Source organism: Micrasema longulum, unplaced genomic scaffold (assembly GCF_059751315.1).
Source record: "Micrasema longulum isolate JH-2025_06_02 unplaced genomic scaffold, ASM5975131v1 h1tg001620l, whole genome shotgun sequence".
Taxonomy (NCBI): domain Eukaryota; kingdom Metazoa; phylum Arthropoda; class Insecta; order Trichoptera; family Brachycentridae; genus Micrasema; species Micrasema longulum.
In genome coordinates, this window is record NW_028278801.1 from 223,124 (window position 1) to 244,092 (window position 20,969).

Below are 20,969 nucleotides of genomic sequence, written 5' to 3' on the forward strand. Positions count from 1 at the left end.
ATAATTTAAATAAAAATTGATAATACAAGATTCTTGGATTAATTTTTTAAAAAAAGACTTGAATTGATTTTTCTGTAAAGTTGCTACTGTCCCTTGGTAACTTTTTCCTTTCCAGCGTCAATATTATGATATTTAAAAAACACAATTTCAAATTTTTATGGCTTTTAAAAAATGTATCCATAAAAATCATTTTTCGATTTGTTAAATAAAGCAGTGTTATGCTTATGCATATAATTAATTATTACCTAATATATTATTAATTATAACTTAAAAGGTATTAGTTTATTAACATAAATAATATGGCATAAATAATAGAATAAATTAATGAATATTTTTGGATTTCATTGTCTTAAACTTACTTAAATCTAATTTGAAGAGATAGTAAAATATCAACTATAGCAAATAAATTAAGTTAAAAACATTTTTAAGTTAGCATTATACATGTAAAAAAAAAAGTGTTGTTACCTCATCTACTTTTAGTAATTGATAATATTTACCAAAATTAGTTTTATATATAAACATTACATATATGTCAATGGTACTATTTCAAATGTTTATAATATCCAAGATAAATTATTGCATATTTTTCATTTTAAATCATGTAATTGTTTGCAAATAACTGGATTATTTTATACTCATTTAAAATCAGAACAGTAATTTAATTTATTTTGGGAGTATTAAATCATAGACATTCAACATAAGATGTTACACAAAAAAAGAGAGCGATGATAATAAAAATACATGTAAAATAATAATAGCATCTTCAGTACTTGTTACTAATCTTGAAACCTTATATAAACGATTCACAAAAAAACCCATGGTGAGATCACATAAAAAATATATAATACTATCATCTGTGATAGTTTCTAAATTTACATCTATCGAGTAGACACAACTTACATATCAGGTTAGTACTGCTTACTCTTATTATCTTTAATATCATTACAGAAAACATTGTACATAAGATTTTTTTATAACTATTTTAGGGGTGCCTATAGTAGCTCTAGCAATGGATCATGTACGAGGGTTGTCTGAAATGTTTCCGACCTAACAATGAAACAGGTCATATTCATTCAAATTTGTTTTTTATTTTTCTACATAGTATCCTTTTACATCTATACACTTCTCCCAGTGATGCTCCCATCTTTTCAACCCATCAAAAATAGTAGTTAGCGTCTTTCTCTGTAAAATAGTCGTTTACGAAGGTGATGGCCTCCTCATTAGATGAGAATCTCTGTCCTCTGAGCGCAACTTTAAGCTTAGGGAACAAAAAAGGTCGCTCGGGGCTAGATTTGGTGAGTAAGGGGGGTGGTCAATTAGTTCAAACTGTAATTTGTGGATTTTCGCCATGGCAGCCGCTGAGGTGTGAGAAAGTGCATTGTCTTGGTGAAAGATTTTTTTTTCTTTATTAAATGTGAGTGTTTTTCCGCGATTTCTGTCTTCAACTTATTAACTAATGATGCGTAGTAAGCTCCCGTAATAGTTTTTCCATTTTTAGGTAATCGATGAAGATAACTCTATGACTATCCCAGAAAACAGTCACCATCACTTTTCCAGTCGAAGAAACAGTTTTGGCCTTTTTTGGAGCTGATTCTCCCTTCGCAGTCCACTGTTTGGACTGATTTTTGTTTCTGGAGTAGCATGGTGAATCCAAGTTTCATCTACCCTAATTAATCGGCACCAAAAGTCTGATTTATTGCGCCAACAGAGCGGTGCAAATGGAGTGAGTAAACGCGGCACTCAGCGCGTGGTCAGCTTTCTCATGCCTAAATCTTGTCTTAATATGCAACAAACACGTTCTTTGGACATGTTCATAGACTCTGCTATCTCTCTAACCTTAATCTGACGGTTATCCAGCACGATTTGGTGAACTTGGGCGATGTTATTTTCAGTGGTTGCAGATTTTGGCCATCCCAAACGTTCTTTGTCATCCAAGCTGGTACGTCCACGTTTAAATTCAGCTGCCCAAAATTTTACTGTGGTATACGATGGAGCAGAGTCCCCGTACACCGTGTCCAACTCGTCTTCAATTTGCAACAAAATAAATGTTTAATAACAGCTCGATACTCGATTTTTTCCATTTCTATAGAAACTCACTCAAACGACTGTCAAAAATAACTGCGTGTCCAAAACGGCCAAAATTTTTATGGGTACCTTTCAATGCATGCGCAAACACATTCCCCAATTTTCGTTGACAAGTGCTGCTATCTTCATGTTGAGGTCGGAAACATTTCAGACAACCCCCGTGAAAATAGAATGTTAATAAATATTTCAAATTTTGACTCAACATAAGATTTTTTAACGTAACCAACAATAATTACATACGTAACAATAATTACGTAACAAATTAATAATTTATTATTCATTGATTCAAATTCAGTAAAATTAATTTAAATATTATGTAAATCTGTAGTAAGGCATACATTTACAAAATTAATGTGATAAAGAAAATGAATAGATCAGATTCTAATTAGATAAAAAACATAAAACAATTCTAAAAACAGTCGAACTTGGCTTTTCCGAGGAAGATGGGACCGAGTGAATTTGCTTGTTATAGGCATTACTCGTTTTACCAGAGAAAGATTTTTTTTTTTAAATTCAATCACCATTGCATATTGTCACTAAGTAAACAAATAAATATATGTATGGTTCATAACAAAACAACAACTAACAAACATTCTTATTTTTATATGGATAAGAAGATGAAAACATCGAGATTTTTAAACACACCTCGAGATTTTTCGTGCCACATAATTGCCACTTTTTTACAAATCGAGAGACATTTCCTTTTGTTAGACATATTTATAATGAGGAAGTTCAGTGCCTTTTTTGTTTTTATTTATCGTATTATCAGCACTATGATTTTTTAAAGTTTTGTATTTCTGAAATAACTACGCGTGTGACGTTAGAGGTTGTTCTCCGACAGTTCTTCTGATTGGTTCATTTGCGGTGACCAAACCGGATTTCCTTCAAAGCTCTCATATTATTGGATGGTTCACATGAACCAGTGACGTCATTCAAAATAGTGCGTTTTTATTAAAATATATATAAAAAAAAAATTGTTTCAAGAAATTTTGCAATGAAATTTAATGCTCTAGTTATTACCGCGCACAAGAAAACATTTTATTTTATCGTAGGGCTGAAGTTCCTCATTTAAGAGTTAGTTTTTAACTGATCTGACATCACCCACTGGTATTGTGTATTATGCACTGACCATAAAACATTTTAAACAACTGAAAAGTGTTGTAAAAACCCCCGAAATAAGAATGTCATTCATAAACTACAAAAGAAGTTGTAAATTGTTATGTGGTGCCGAGCCGGTACTTACTGGGTTTGTGAACCTTGGATGAAGCTTGGGTTTTTTATACGAAATTTCAACCATGTTTCAATGTCGACGACAACACCAATTAGGTACTTAAGACACTTACATGTGCCATAAACGTCATCTGATCTCGATGGTAAGCCGCCTGTTAAGATTTTATTACTTGGGTTTTAATTTGACAAATTATTTTTTTAAGCGACTGAAGAGCTTTTGCTCAACTGTTGACAATATTTTTGTCCGAGAAGTAACTCGTTATAAAAGTAAATAAATGTATGGAGAAAACGTTACATCCGAGATCTCGCTATTTCCGTGATCGTTATAACCAAGTTCGACCATATGTACAAAAAAAAAAACAGTAATCGTCATTCAATGAAGAAGTTCAGTGTTTTTAAAAAATATATTTTTGTTAATAGACTAACAAACTAAGCTGAAAAAATATTATTTTTATGAATCGTTATCATCGCCATGATTTTTTAAAGTTTTGTAATTTTAAAATTACTTCGCTCGTGAATTGTCTTGACTGGTGAGTTGGCTTCCCAGAAACCGGAAATCTATCCAATGCTGTAGTTGTTTAATTGATTAGCAATAATTCGTGATTTAGTTCATTTTATTATTCATTTTTGAGAAACTTCGCCATACAATTGAATGGTCTAATTTTTACCATTTGACAAAAAAAAAAAAACATTTTTTATATCCAACTTCCCGAAGCACTGAACATCTTCATTGGTTGATTTTAAGTAATAGATCTACAAGTGTATATAAAAATTAAAGATATATATAAAAAACAAATTGGACACCAACATACGGTATTTATAACATAAACTTACACTCAAAATATAATTTTAAAAAAGGTATGGATTATACTTTTTATAGTGAGTATTCTGGTTATCAAAGATAATATTATCATGCTGAAGAGTAAATAATTTTAGTTAAGGATTCTAGTTGAAAATCTACATTTCTAAAAAAACTGTTTTATAAAAATATCATCAAAAATCTCTTAGCGCCAATTTCTATAACAAGGATTAAGCATCTTCATAATTGCACTCAAAATAATGGTAAAACTAATTTCTAATACACATTTTATGTTAATCAGATCATGTATTGTGAGATTATGTATTATGTACAGTAAAATTAATTTGAACTCATAATTTAAAAAAATAAATGTATTCTAAATTGTACTGGGAACTGAACAAAATATCCTTAATAAAAATGAAAAGCACGTGATTAATTGTATTCATAAGCCGATTTCTATATAAAACTACAATGAAAATTAAAATATAGAATTTGAATATTAATTAAGGCTGTCAGTCATGCCTGGGATTTGAACTAATGATTTGAATGTCAGAATTCAATAATATCCTATACTAAACATGTGGATGAAAACATGTGTCTTTATAACTAATGTACTAAACAACAAAAGGAATATGTTATAGAATACTAATATACTATTGTAAAGGAGTCTACGTCAAAAAATTAGGTTACTATTGAAACTCCAGAACACCAAGATTATCTATCATATCATATCAATTGAGATTCAATGTTACATTGATCATAAATTCCTCTCAGAGATTTTGCATAAGTTCGAGAGTTGGTGATGTATCATTGTCATTTATTTCTTCATTATACGGATATAGATTATTTAGTATCGCCATGTAGTGTATGGAGGCTGCTATTGCGACAAATATGTGCCAAATTGCGTGGGCAAAGGGTACGATACCATCAGACTTGAAGAAGAATACACCCACTATGTATAATAATCCTCCGAGCTTCAGTTCCCCCATTCCAGCAAAATCGTGCTAGAAAAGTTCATTTATAGGATGTTATTAGTCATTTCAAATACAATCAACGTAAAAAGTTGCATTTTTAAATTATTTACTTTGGCTATTTTTTTGGTATCATTTGTATGCGACCTAATTTCTAAAATGCTTTTCATCTACCATGAATAAATTTCTTAATAGAAATAAGTTAATGATAACAAATAAAATCGGAAGATCTATGAAAACAATAAAAACATCATCTGAATCACGAAAAGATGGAATAACGTAGTAAAATATTTTTTTTGTAAACCTACGTTACGATTCATAATAATTTATTTTTTTTGTAAGCATTATTTTTGAATAATTAAAAAATAACAAAACATTATAAATCTACGACCGTGAAATAAATTAATGTATATTGAAAAAAAGGCAAAATATAATCTTTTACATACGTCAGACATAAGTATTGCTATCGACGGGCCAATTCCAGTTATTAAGTAAAAAAAGGTCTCCAAGTTTTTGTATCTCTCATGGAACATTTGTTGGTAGGCTATGCCTAGTGTAGCCAGTAGCCATATAATCCATCGCATTTCTTCCAATAGGGAACCTTTGGGTGAACCAATAGTTAACCAGGGAAAATAAGAACCGGCAATAAAGACATAGATCATAGCGCGGTCACAGCGGTGTAGTACGTGTCTCATTTGGCTGAAAGTATCAAACAAATAAAATAGAATATTAAGTGTTCAAATTATTAAGCATACTGAATTTTTAATCATAACAGCAAAACCAAAACATAACAGAATTTGGGAATCTTGGAAATTTGCGCTTATATTTAACTCACTATTCAAACTAATTTATTATTAGTTGTGTCAATGGCACTGGGTTTCCAGTATTGCGAGTTTGGAAATAAAAATATTTAAATACCCATAATATAAGTTTAAGTAAAAAATGTACCAAATATTTTCAAAAAATTTTATTCTTCTTCTAAAGAACACTATAGTTGAATAATATAATTTAAGTGTTGATTGTTTATTTAATGTTTGCGTTCTTATGATTTGCTCAAATATTTTAATTTTGGAGCCAATTCCTATTAGTTATAGGTAACCCTGTAAAAAAAATTGTGGTCAAGCGGGGTTTGAACTTTGGACCTCCTGATTTAGAGCCCGTGATACTACCTTGGGACCACAACTTGTTTCAATTTTATATTTTATATAATGTATGTTTATCTCAAAATATTGAGAGTTTATTTTATTTTTATAAACGCTCATGGGGCTTTTTCATGGATAAATCATCACATACACAAACAATGCACATATATGCAAATATAAATACAAAACGTGGCAGTAAATGATTTTGATTAATCTTTAAATTTAAATCTTTCAGACTCGAAGATGCCTACTAAGACGAAAGCGCTCATTGGTCAAATAAACATAATAATAAAACTAAACAAAGAAATTTTACTAATATTTTTATCAAAATCATTAACTATGGAGTTTTATCATTAAATATCAACAAAAACCATCAATATTACGGCAGTAAATATCTAATTACTCATTAAGTTCTTAATTATTTATTAGAATATAGGACTTGACTTGAGGACAGGGACGTATTAAACAGATCTTAATCATAACCGTATTTGTTATAAGCCGCTACACAAGGGTATTTGGTAATGTCATATTTTTAATGTTTCTGTAATAAGGGATCATAGAACCTTACCAATTACTCCGGCAGTAAAAAACAGAATGGAAACTAGTGGAGACGGCAAACAGCATACTGAGTGCTGCTCCGTACACCCCTGCAGCCACGACCTGGGAGATGTCTCCACTGCGTCGGATGAGCTCGCAAGCTGCCAGCACACTCGGCATCATACATACTCCATGAGTCATCACGTTGGCCACATGTTCCATCTAAAAAAACACAACAGGTAAGGAAAGGAAAGAAATTTTCACAGAGCTTACAATCCGCCATTGACTGAAAAACAAACATACATTATAAAAACAGAAATTGTCAGCTCAAATTATGAATCCTCAAAAAACATAGTTTTGAGACAGCAAGTTTTTTATTTGTTTTACAAGATACATTTCTTCATTCTTATTATTTACGAAAAACATTTATACATATTATTTTCTAGAAATTTTCAACTAGTCATAAATAACTTTAATTTAAATGCAAAATTATAAATTTGAAGTATGCTCAACTTATAAAATTTTATATATTTGTCCGCTCTATTCATTTTGCAAAAAAATCTTGTTAATTCTGCTAATCTCTTTCACTCTCATTCTCTTAAAGAAAACAAAACCTTTTTCTAGTTTTTTTTTCTTAGGAATAATCCGATAAGCCTCTATTTGGAGGCTTGTCAGCATGTGGGATAGAGGGGATATGAAAGGAGATAAGGAAAAATACACAACACCTAGACCAATTGAGAAATAAAAATCTTTTTTTGAATTTTTCTCTTGCAACTGGCGGGAATCGAATCAGCGATGCCAGTTTCACAGTTAGCCGTCTAGCCAACTGCGCCACGGCGCCTATCTGTATTATTTTTATACTTCACTTTCTAAAGGGGAAACAAATTAAGAAAATGGAGAAATGAAATATATTATTTTTTAATTAAAAAAATATAGTCATACGTCAAGGTGGGAAAGAAGTTACAAAAAGTATTTTTTAAAGATAAAATTATTATTTAGCTGCCGTCATAGCAACAAAAAAAACAGCTTTTTGTCAAAAATCACAAAATTAGTTAAATATGAGGTAATGTTCTACAAGAAATTTCAAACCATTCGATGTACGGTAATGAGTAGAAAAAAATATTTCAGTATGAAAGACTATATGTTTTTGAAGCAAAAACAAAATATCCAGAGAGTCATAAGCAAAAACTTAGTGTGTTTATGACACACACAGGTTATATGCTTTGGAAAAAATTCACATATGATTAAGATTTGAATCGGGTTGTGGTCCCGTGGCTAGTGTCTCGGACTCAAGAATCAAAGGCACTGGCGGCTCCTAATCGAAAACATTGGCAGTGCATTTCTTTACATTTTTTCAACATATATATTAAGTTTTATAATATTATATTTATATGTAAGGTCTGACGGGATAAACGAGCAATAGTATGATAGCCTGCGCATCGGAACCAGAAACGCTAAATGCGCCCAACATGATACGCACGTTATAGGTAACTAAATTCGTACTAATATTATGTCATTACGCATGTTCAAAGTGACATTACAAACGAACTTCAAAATTCAAAACTGGGCGTGCGTTGGCAATGCCCGGAATATATATATTATCTTCTCTCTTTAATGCAGAATTCATCGGTATGAAGTGGTCTGTGTCCCTCAAATGACGTGCGCGTGCGTAGACAAGATGAGAAAATCGTGCGCGAGAGTCGATTTCGCTAGATCTTTTGGCGCTAGTATTGAATATTATGATGTTTACGAGTATAATATTGCAACGAATCCCAGTTTCTTTGTACCTATAACATAGTTTTACTATCAATAAAATTACTAATTTATTTACACAAATTTTTACTTGGCAGTGCACTGCATTTATGCACATACTAAGGAACCACCTCTGATCAAAGGTCCGTGGTTCAAATCCCACTCTACCCCAACTTGAATACCATTTTCTAATAGTGAATTATTTACAACTCGTTGAAAATGGCCCTCAAAATGAAATATTTGGGTAAATCATAAGATCTCAAATATTTATTTTTCCGATTAAATAAAAAATATAAAAAATAACAATTTAAATTTGGGTAAAGTTGATAAACACTAAAAAGTGCCGTATCTCAAAATACAACTTTTGCGAAATTGCTGTTTTGGTTATGACGGCAGTATACCTACATGTGACAAAATAAAGTCATGGTGTTTGTTTTTTAAAAAAATAAATGTTTTTCTCTTTTTATTTAAAAATTATTTCAAAGTGAAACCTCCCCTATAAACAAAAGCTATATATTATTATAAATGATTTAGAATCAATAATCTAGAATTGCTATCTGAGAAGTGTTTTTTTATGGAGAAAAAAGGTTTAGAAAAAATATGAATGAAAATCGTAGTTTTCCTGACATAAGATATCATACTTTGCAGGGTAAGATATTAAATAACGCGCCAACGAAGTATCCCAAGGTGAAATGTTTTTATTTATAAATGAATACATACCTACAAGCTTACGGCACTTATAATTAGCTGGTGTACGAACCTCGGTGGGAACATAAGCTTGATTATGTGACGGCTTGTTGTTCATTAGTTTGAGGTCCTTTAGTTTCTCCCACGGTATGCGGTATCTCATAATCGTTCGACATTTTTCGATCTTTGATTCCAATCTCATACCTACAAAAGAGGGAAGATAACTTTCTATTCGCTAGTGTTAGACATTATACAAGTACAGTGAATAATATTAAGATACAAAATATATTATGAAATATTACAGATGTCTGCACGCTGATCGCGCCAGTCAATCCAGTTCATTAATTAAGTTATGGACAAACCATACACTTAAATAAATATACACACAGGACGGATTCGCACACCGTGGAGAAAAAGTAATTGACACTTGGATTTTGACACTTCGCGGTTTTCACTGATATTTTTTTAGTTCCAGCGACCAATGCGAGCGCACGCAAGCGTCAGAAACGCCAAGTGAACGCACTGGCAAACTTATACGTTCCTTACGTCATTATAATCGGTGTTATAACCGCAGAAAGATTAATATTCCCAGAAATTTAAAGCAACGTAAAAATAATTCAAATAATTTTCTACAAACCTCATATTATACGAATAAAAATAATTCCATTGATAATTTAAGTTTATCCATCGAAAAATCTGACGAATCAAAAAAGTTTTTTTTGTAAAAGATAAGGTTAGACAAAATTAGTACAGGTATTTGAAGAGAAAAAAAAATTCATTGATTTGATAAAAAGTATTTTATTGTTCTTAAATAATCGTAATAGTGTAATTCAGTATATTGGCACAAAAATAGTTTTTGATGCTGTAGAATAAAATATAATTGGGTATCGGGTAAAATATAATATAAAATATAAACATTTTGGGTTTCTCAAGTATTTTTATATTTTTAAGGCTAACAATGAAATTTATTAAATGAAAATGTTGTGCTCCATTTAAGGTAGTTATACTCTGGACAATCTAGTACTAGCTACTCCTAGAAATAATAAATTATTATACTATATTGTACATTTACTTAATATTGTTTAGTAAGTAAAATATTATACTGTTACCGATAGTGACATATTTATTTGTACAAGCTTAATCAACACGCCCTACAGTCGTCTTAAATGAGGATATATTATAAGAACATATTTATCATTTCACGGGTGTTTTGTTTGTGTCGTCTTTTTCCCTAAATTTGGGGTATTTATATTGCAGATATGCTAATCCCTCATTTTTATAGAAACCAACATGAAACGCTAATAAAAAAACCATGTAAGGATAATTTTTTTCCAAAAAAATATTATGATAACCTTTTTCAAATCACAATTTTTGTTATCAGCGAATATGTTTTTTTAATTACCGAAATACTACAGCATTTTTAACCATCAATTACACTACATGCCTATTATAGATTCCCCGCAGTAGGAAATAAAGGATAAAAGGTCTTATATACTTTGACCGCTAATAGTAAAGGCATAGAATTTTCTGTGAGTATGCATTTCTAAAATAATGTATTTCTAAAATAAGTATAATAACTATAAAAAACAAATAAAAAATATTTCATTTTTTAATTGCATATAGTTATAAATATTAACACAAATGTATTTTGGGCAAGCATATAATACAGCTATAATAAATAATTAAAAAATGTATTTCCGTTTTTTTGATTGACCAGAATATTTCAATTTTGGGGGCTCTTTTAGCCTATATTTAGAAATTAGGTATTTATTGTGATTGATGTTTATAAAGGCTATTAAAGCTAACTTAATAAATACTTCTACTATTACAAAAAATGGCGTGATGGTAGTAGTTACTAAGTATTTTTGATGTTTTGTATAAAACGAGACATTGTAATTTTACTGGTTAACACTTTTCCATCATATTTATAAGGAAGGTACATCACAAAAAATATTTTAAGTAGGTACATAATATATAGTATCACAAAAAGGTTGAGTAGTTTTAATTTTTTCATAATGGAAATTTATTTTCATTATAATTAATGGTTTGGCGTTCCCATCTCATGGTTAATTACAAATTAAACTAACCAAACTAATTATTGAATCATTGCATTGGCAACATCTTTCCTTGGGAAAAGTGCCATAGGGATGAATTCTTCTATTCTAAGACTATTCAGATGGAGATTCTTCTTCTGCAGTTGGGTTCCTCATGACAGAGGGTCGCAATCTCCAAAGGTTGAAAGATGCACCAAACTTCTTAACACCTTTATCTTTAGCAAGGTGTACCGCCTCCGCAAGGGTAGAATTGGCACCTTCCTTAACCTGATTGATCTTTTCTTCCAAACACCCTGCCCAGCATGACAGTCTTCTAGAGATTCATACATTCTTGTCTCGAGATATGACCTAAGAAACATAGAATTATTTGTCAACATATAGTTGATCTTGTGTTTATTTAGAGTTATTGGAGTATGGATCAGTTAGTTTTTCTTTTCGTCCATGATCTCCTTAGCATTCTTCTCCAGCACCATATTTCAAAAGCGTCCATTTTATTTCGATCCATTGACTTATTGTCCAAGTCTCTGGGTGATCTGTGTTGTAATTTGCCACTGTAATTGGCTCTGGCCTGTTGTAGTGTAAAAAAAAAAGTTTTGACTTCGTAGAGAAAAGTGGAGAAGACCAATGCTTTCATCAACGTGATTTAAATCAACTTGGATATGATTGTAAGATTTGTTATAGCTGATTTCCCCGTACCTATTCTGCGACGAATTTCTACATTCGATACACTAGTGTTTGTAATAGTTGAGTCAAGATACTACTATCTCTATATGTTTTTTTTGGTCACAATCATGAGCTTGATTATACTTTTGTTAATATCCAGACCTAATTTCTTACTTTCTGTTTCCATGCTCTTCAATAATTCCATCATCTCCCCCTCGCTGGCCTACAAGAGGTTGATGTCCTCTGCATAACGCAGATTGGATATTTTTATACCTGCTATTAGAATGCTGCCCTATCCGTCTAAGGCTTTCTGTATTATGTATTCTCTATATTATAATATATTAAAGATATCAGATGAGAGAGAGAATACATCCTTGTCGTGACTCCTTTCTCGACTTTAAAATCTCTCAATGTTTGGTCATCAATCTTGATTACAACTTTGTTGTTGTCATAGAGATTTGTAATTAGTCAGATGGGGATACATTTTTTTAAATATAAGAGAGTGAAATCAAATAATAATTTATGGACAAAAGGAAGTATGGTATGAAAACTCCTGCAATTATTATCATGCATTATTTTTCACATACCTATATTATAGGTATAGGTCTTCCTGGTTGTGTAATTGTATTAATTGAATTTATGTTTGTACTATGTTGTGATCAAATAAATAAATAGGTATATCGTATACCTAACACATACATAGTAGAAATTATATACATATATTAATATAATTATCGTAATTATACGAAGGTACTTTTTGTTATGTTTTTAGTACATTATGTACATGAATGTCAAGTCATTGTTTACATAAACATAATTTGTCACGGTTATGATTAGTGTCTAGAGATTATTTATTACATTGGAGCATGGCATAAAAGTGAGAGTATAAATTGACTGATTAAGATAAAATATAATTATTATTTATAGAGTACGTAGGTAAGTTTGTAATTAAAATAATGTTTGGCTTACCTCATCGACAAATAATTATTACACATAATAGGTCGATATAGTACCTAAGCTAAATAGCATCTGATAAATCTTTACATAAACCAAATTTGATAATGACAGGAGTACAGAGGTATTAAGAATATAGTTCTGTGTGTGAAATAGATGGATGTTTTCGACTCATTCCCTGGCAGAAAATCATGAAAAAATAATTAGATTAGAAATAAGTACATCTTACAGTATATTGGTTGGCGCATTCACCTATCATGCTTAAGGTCCCGAGTTCGAGTCCTGGTATGGTCGACTTACTAATAAAAATGTGTTTTTACCCTGCAGTATTTCATGGTCCATGAACTGGCAATTAAGGTATAAGACTGATCACCTTGTAACAGATAATTGAGATATGCAGCATATGGTGTACCAATGCAGTGCACTATGCATTATTAGGTGCAAATACGGGTATGATGAAATTGAACTAGAAGCAATATTACTATTTTGTTGCGTGTGGAGAGACGATAAGGCACTAATATTTTTATCTCTAGTGTTAAATCTAATTTACTACACTTGAATTGAATGGAGTTGATTATTGCCGTAAATCAGAGTGAAGTATTTTTTTCCCATTGATAACGCATTTGGAGATATGAAGATTGTAGTTAATTGTTTTTAAATCTACGTTAAATGATAAATTACCATTTCTTACACGAAGTCTATATTTCCATTTATATTAAACATCTAAATACTGTTGTTTTTGCAGTGTTAAAAAAAAAATTTGGAAATTCAACGAGGAAGTTCAGTGGTTTTTTTATTTGTTAATAGACTATTGAACTAAGCCAAAGATTTTTTTTTCAATTTTTATATATCGTATTATCAGCGCTATGATTTTTTAAAGTTTTTTATTTCTAAAATAACTCCGCGAGTAACATCAGAGGTTTTCTTCCGCTTGTTCTCAATCAGTTCTGACCATTGGTCCATTCACGGCAAGCAAACTGGAAATCTTCCATAACTCTCCCATCATTAGTTGATTCATATGAACCAGTGACGCCATTCAAAGTAGTTCGTTTATATCAAAATATTTTTTGATTATTTTTTCATATAATTTAGGAAACTTTGCATTACAATTTAATGCTCCAATTTTTACCGCGCGTAAGGAAATATTTATTGTATCCTATTTCCTGTAGGGCTAAAGTTCCTCATTATTGAAGGCCACAGACGAAAAGTGTTAATACTGAACAACAGCAATCATGGTACATTGTAGTTTCGATATGAGATATGCACTCTACGAACACAGCTTCCACAACTAAAAACATGTATTCAAAAATAAATGAAAGAAATTTCAAGTAATTTATTTACATAGCCCATAAACACACACACATGCGTATATGTATCATTACAACAAGAATTCACATTGAAAACTAATGTTCCTGAGAGTAGTGCTTACATATATACATTATTTCAAATATAAAATAACACATACATATCATATTCAGTATTTATTCTTTATCACAAACATTAATTTTAAGTTTTCAATGATATAACAATTAATTTCAGTCTCTGATCGGCATTGCAGATGGTAATGTTTCAACAAATCTTGAAGAATTTTTTCGGAAAGATCTTGGAGAGTTAGCTAAATCAAACTAAACAAAAATATGCACATACTTCCATCCTCCACAGATAAGAAAATAGTCCTGATGGAATCGTAAAGAACTTAAAAATATATTATTACGATAATTAGAAATTGTTTAGAAAAACATTAATACAAAATAAGTAAAGTGCTATGATATTCTATTGCCCATTTGATAAAATGCAATCAAAGTAAGTATAATGAAAACATGCTGCTAGAATTATCATGACCAGATAGATGCAATTAAAACAACTATATAGTTTATGCATATTTCAATACTGCACTTTGCTCTTTAAGAGCATATTCCTTCTTGGTTTTATAGTAATTTCAGTACATCATCATTTAGGTTCAGTACATATGTAGTATACAGTTTCTTATAATATAGTCACAACATTCGTTTAGCATCTTAATTATACATTTTACGTTTACAAAAAAATAATTTTCTTAATTATCCTTTGTTATCAATGAACATATATTTTTGGAAAATATTAACGTAAACTTGGTTATAATAAGCAAGGAAGATATTATATACTCTTGGTGTATCTTCACAAAGATTTTTTTCATACTTATTAGAACATACAATGTGCAGTAACATTACGTTTTAATAGAAAAATAATAAGTCGCGGATCAGTAGTATTGCCATCTATGTATTTAATTAGTCATAAGAATCAATCATTTAATTTATGTTTTTAAAAAATTATATTAATTTAATGCAATATATGCCAATAGATTTATATTTTTATTGTGATTTTGAAATTTATTATAATGAGTTATTATGGAAGGAGTGAAAATTGAAATAAAAAAGCAAATATTAGTTGGAATGAGTTTGTCTGTATTGTGTTTAAAACGTTTGAAATAATGAAAACACATATTAATTTTTTAAAAGTGATATCCCACAAATGTCCTCTACTACCTAGCAGTAACATAGCACATTCAGTTGAATTTTTGCCACTTTTCCAAAAAAATTTGAGTTATTTCTGAAATGGTGGGTTTCTTTAAAAATTAATGATTTGTTTCCATAGACCGTAGACTTAACATAGCTCTATAGTAAATAATTAAATGGCGTCAAATCACAAGATTGTGGATTCCAATTAACAGGACTATTTCTGGGAATTTTGTGGTTGCGAAACTTGCCACCTAGCAAATTCATGGTTTCACGAAGAACCCTACACATTTGGTGAACTGAACACTAATTTTGAAAGTAAGTTTACACAATTTACAAGCGTTGTTTGGGTGTAAGGCGTTAAATTATTATTTAAGTATTGTTACAATGCACAAATGTAAAAAAAAACTGTCATTATTAGTTTGACGATAGACAGTTAACAATCGGACTAAAAAAAAAAAAAATTACACTAAGTAATATTGTTTAAATTGACCTTTTGGAGTGTTATTAGCTGGTTGAAATAATTACAGGAGAAATATTTATTGGTTTCTGATTTTTGTTTAACAAAGTGTTACTGTATTTGTAACTCATAATCTAGTGGTCAATAAATTAAATGTTATACACATATCGTCGGTGATACTGCAATACCACATAACTATCAATTGAATTTTTTGGCAGAGCAATATAAAAATCATTTAGTTTGTATATTACTTAAGATTTTAACAAACCAAACATACCTCTAGAGTATCAGAAAAACTATAATTGTTAACTAAATAACAGCATTTATCAATACTATTCCTGGCCGATTACCTTTCTTTCCCACCCTTCCCTTGACCCATCCTTATGGTACCTACCTAACATCAAGATAGAAGATATAAAAAATTAGAAGATTTGGATTTAGAACAAAAACAAAACAACATTTTTTACTTCACATAGAATTGCAAATAAAGTGGCTGGGATTTGTCGCGCGTCGTTGAAAACATTGTTACATTTTATAGTTCATTTTGTCATCCAGTGCCCGAAATTGAAGAACATCCACATCATATTAAAGGCAGGTATCCATTCCATGTTCCTATCCTTTCTTCAAATATTTCCCTATCACAAAACTGAATGAAATTTGTTTTTCATTTACAGTCCGTCTTTTCGTTAACAATAATTATTTAGAGTAAAAATAGCAATAATTAAACTAAGGGCTCTTGTAGCAAAACATTTTCATGATAAAACAGGTTTTGCAGTATCATCGATGACATGTAATTAAAATAATTATTCAGGAAGTGATTTAGCAGATAAACTTCCAAGTGGTTAGGTCGATGTAAATCAATATGAAATGGATGATTTGTGTTGTTATCTTCACAAGTTTAGACAATAAAGATATTGTTGACATTATACAGGTAATATAACTACCAGAGTAGAATTAGTTTTATGTTTTATTGAAAATACATGTAAAAATAGTGAATTGTCACTGAGAAGAAAAATGATATACACAATATTATATGTGTTTCGGCGTATATATTTACACCGAGAGACACATCAATTTTCCTATTGAAAAATTGACTTAAAGTACAATCAAGTCTTCAGATTAATAAGGCGCCACAGTTGTAGAGATGCCATTTCGCTCTATTGCATCGAACAAAAGCATTGCAAATTTTCAGTTTGGTTTAACAACAAACGGTTTCGGTTTGCGCTTGCGATTCTCAACCTGATTACCTACAGTATGTTGTTTTGCTGTTAACTATAGCTAACTTTGCGTTTGATAATCCTAGAATGATTTTTGTCCGTATGGGCAACTACAGCTGTGGCGCCTATTACTCTGAAATCATGTCCCATTAAATAAATTACTATTACTATTAATGTAGATATGAATCTGGTCTATGAGGTAGAGAATATTTTCCTTTTAGGTTATATAATTATGAATATAAGAAAAATGTTTCAAAGTTAAACAAGAAAAGGCAACATGTAATTACATTATTATACTTTGGAAATTAAATCAATTGAAGTGAACCTAGAATCTTTAGAGAATCAGCATATTAACAGAATACATGTCTAAGAAGTCTAAAAACAGGATGGTGTTGTATATAGTTTCATGTTTTTAATATAAAATAATAGATTTAGTTGGACAATAACTAGTAATCTAATGTACAAGAGTTTCTTCATCGTACTATAGATGTTCCAAGAATAATTAATTTAATATCTTTAATTTACATATTGAAAAATCAAGAAAAACATTCTATGAAATATCTAAGGAGCCATATAATTATTTTTTTAACAATGGCTATACATTTTGCTATCAATAATGACAGCAATTCATTAAGGTGTTTAAAACATAGACAAGCTTCCATCTTAAATTGCATTATGTTATTTTTTGCAGTTGAATTGATATTACACACATACATAGTATTCATAGTACATTGCACAAATAATTGGTTTAATTAAACCTGTACATATTATTTAGATTTATTAATGTATATATATCAGATAAGTTTTAATTCAGTACGGGCCATTTGGAATTATAGGTTCGGGATCAAGTATGTATTGTAGATGAGACAGTACTGTCAGTTTAACATTACAGTTGAGGTCGCAATATGGCATAAATTGACTTTATATTTGAGTGGATATCCACTAAACCAAATTTTGTTGACATATTTGTAAATTTCAAACTTATTTATGAAGTGTGCATTATTTGAATATACAAAGTTAAATGTAACATGGAATTCCATGCCTCTTTCCCTCTCTCTTTAAATACCAAGTGAAATTTATCACTACTATCTGTGGCCCCTTCATAAGTCCTATAGGACATACAGATCTGGTGGCTTAAAAAAAAACATGGCTTTTAAAATGTTTTGTAATAATTTCAGCTAATTGATCATGTCAACGCAATAAAGTACATATTTAATATGTACCGGATTATCTTAGTTTTGCACATACACGCCGAAGCTAGAGGTCTTTCGGGTAGGTTTTCTAGTTTGAAAATATTTTCTTTGTATGTGGGCTTCGCCAAGAAGACTTGTCCTTAGATGCAGTGTGCGGTATGTGATAAGCAAGCTGTAATATGGCATTATACTGCTTTATTCAAACATGTGCATTGTGTTCACTCTAATTTTAATTTAAGGCTGTATTATTTTTCCATAGTACAACAATGAGAAATATAATTTAAAAAAAAACACTTAAGTACACATGTTTTAATAACAGATTGAAATGATTAATTATGCATGTTTTCCCACCATATAACAAATTAGATATATATTCAAGTCAACATCAATGTAATATTTTAGGTTTGCAAGTAGATTTGACCCCATGTCACACATATGATAACATTGTCAGTGACTCCGGTGTCTTGACTTGTAATATACATAGTATACATTAGTAATTTCTGACTAACAGTTTAGAAACGCTTATATAAATTATAAGATTCGTTGATTTCAAATAAGGCTACTATGTGTTTATTGTAAGTCTAATTTTTACAAAGATCTTGATGATATTAATATCTCTTTCACTGTAGATGTTTTTAAACACAATTTCAATGAATTGTTATGTGATTGTTCCAATATATTTTAAGGAATTAAGAAGTATGTGTTAAAAACTATCGCAAAATTGAGGAGTAAAAATAAAATATTGAGATTAGATGGAAATGACAATAATAAAATGTAAAACTTAAAGGTCATTATATAATATAGATGTTTAAAAGGAAATACAATAAATACATATCATTCTTTATTATAATTAAAACACATTTTCATACAGAAAACCAGAACATTTTGATTGGGTGTTTTCATTCTACACAAATGTATATAAAATACAGATGTTGACCAACTAGGAATAGGTAAAATATTTAGTATCTGAACTAATAAAAATCAGTTATTGAAATAAATTAGTTAAATGCGTTGCAGTTTTAAGAGATAAGTTTTTTGGTGAAGGTTAGTTTATATTTTATGATCTGATGGCTTATTTTATTACTGCTAATTCATGAATTAAAAGTGAAGAAAAAAAAACATGATACCACTTGAAAAATAAATACAGATTTTTAATATTTGTATCTACATTTGGCTCAATCATACATTTTGCTGGGGCGTGTATAGGGCTGCTACCACTTAAAATCTCCAGGCCTGGAGATTTTGGAAAATTATATTTTTTCAATTTATAAAGGAATTATTTATTAAATTGAATAAGTATTACAAATTACAATAAAACTTAAATAGTGCTACGAAGACCAGCTTGATAATCAAATTATTTTGAATAAGTTAATTGATCCAACAGAAACTACAGCATCTTCATAATCAACTGAACTTTTTAGATCAAATTCAAATTATATTTTGAATACGGAGTTCTCAAAATTATAGTAATGACCTCGTGACAGTTTAGATCTGGAACTCCGGTGATGAGTGCGCCAATACACAATATGAAAGAAAATTAATAGAGCAAGTTAGGTATACCGAGTGTTAGCCCAGTGGACGGCTTTCGCTCTCACAGCCCTTTCTGACCTGGAAACAGTGGCGAGCCGTGATTTATTTTATAGGTAATCTACAAAAAATGTTCATCAATTTGTACCTACATATAAGTACATAATATTTAAGTCATAGAATTATAATAGTCCAGAAACCGCGTACTTACGTCCAACTGAAGCTGATAAAACTACTCATAAATGAGTAGTTTTACATTTTAGTTATAATTTACTCTCTGCAGTACAGTGACATTTTGCTAAAATTGCCAGGGTGGTAGAATTTTTTACCCAGCTTTCTATTAATAAGCCTTATGGCCCTAGGTGTGTGGTTCAATGTATTAGTATTTCAATTGAGAATGAGCATAGACACAGGTCGGAGTGACACCGGAAGAGTATTAAGCAGCAACGCTTATCAATAAGAATGGAATAGATAGTGAGCATAGATCACATTTTTAAACTAAATAAGTAAGGCGATGTAAGTCTTCAGATTTTATAATTTTTTGCAATAATTGTTTTCCTGTAGTTTCAATTTCGATTGATTTTTAATAAAACCATTAAAATTTTCCTAAACAACAGCTGAAATTTTCTCCTGTTTCCGATGGTATTCAATTGTTAACTAGTAAAAAAGGCAGTAATAGTTGAAATCATGCTACTACTGAGATTAAACAAATCAACATGAAAAATAAGAAATGTGTCAAAACTAGACTATGCTTAGTAACAGCGAATCATGCAGCAAAAGTGGAAATCAATACACATTTTTATCATATCACTTTGAATATGCAAACTTAATGAATTTTAGTAAGAACTTCTAAGGTAAGGTTACATACAATGTTAGCAAGTACAAACAAAAACAATGGCAAATTTTATGCATCGTGCACGGGCTGTTATATGATTAAATGATATCAGGACTTGTTGTGTTTTTAAAGTGGAAATTAAGGTCGGCAGTCTCTGGGAAGTAACTGTCAAAATATAAATGAGACTTTAATCTGTTGGTTGGTTCACAAATGCCAATGTGCACTGTTACCACCCGAGTACATTTATATTTGTCGGCCTCGTAGCATAATGGTCAGCGCGTTTTCTTACCATGCAAGAGGTCTCCGGTTCGATTCCTGACATAGTTGATATGAAAAATTTATTCAAAAGGGTGCTTTTACACTAGAAT

At 30.3% G+C, this 20,969-nt stretch overlaps 1 protein-coding gene across 1 annotated transcript; it reads right to left on the minus strand.

Moving 5' to 3' along the window:
* Window positions 1-4,470: 4,470 nt before the first annotated feature.
* On the minus strand, window positions 4,471-9,727 carry LOC148274580 (monocyte to macrophage differentiation factor). Its single transcript, XM_088236939.1, has 5 exons — window positions 9,506-9,727; window positions 9,277-9,407; window positions 6,796-6,986; window positions 5,532-5,784; window positions 4,471-5,118 (listed from the first exon to the last, which is right to left on the minus strand). Exons 1-5 carry the CDS (start codon window positions 9,543-9,545, stop codon window positions 4,885-4,887), a joined length of 849 nt encoding a protein of 282 aa, XP_088093065.1. The 5' UTR covers window positions 9,546-9,727; the 3' UTR covers window positions 4,471-4,884.
* Between the last annotated feature and the right edge of the window lie 11,242 nt (window positions 9,728-20,969).

What these genes read in the sequence shown, in the direction of transcription:
- LOC148274580 (XM_088236939.1), bottom strand. Translation starts at nt 9,545, where the DNA reads ATGAACTGGATTGACTGGCGCGATCAGCGTGCAGACATCT. An exon ending in CGATCAGCGTGCAGACATCT is followed by an intron (nt 9,408 to 9,505) that starts GTAATATTTCAT and finishes CCTCTTTTGTAG; the next exon opens with GTATGAGATTGGAATCAAAG. An exon ending in AAGCTTATGTTCCCACCGAG is followed by an intron (nt 6,987 to 9,276) that starts GTTCGTACACCA and finishes GTGTTTTTTTAG; the next exon opens with ATGGAACATGTGGCCAACGT.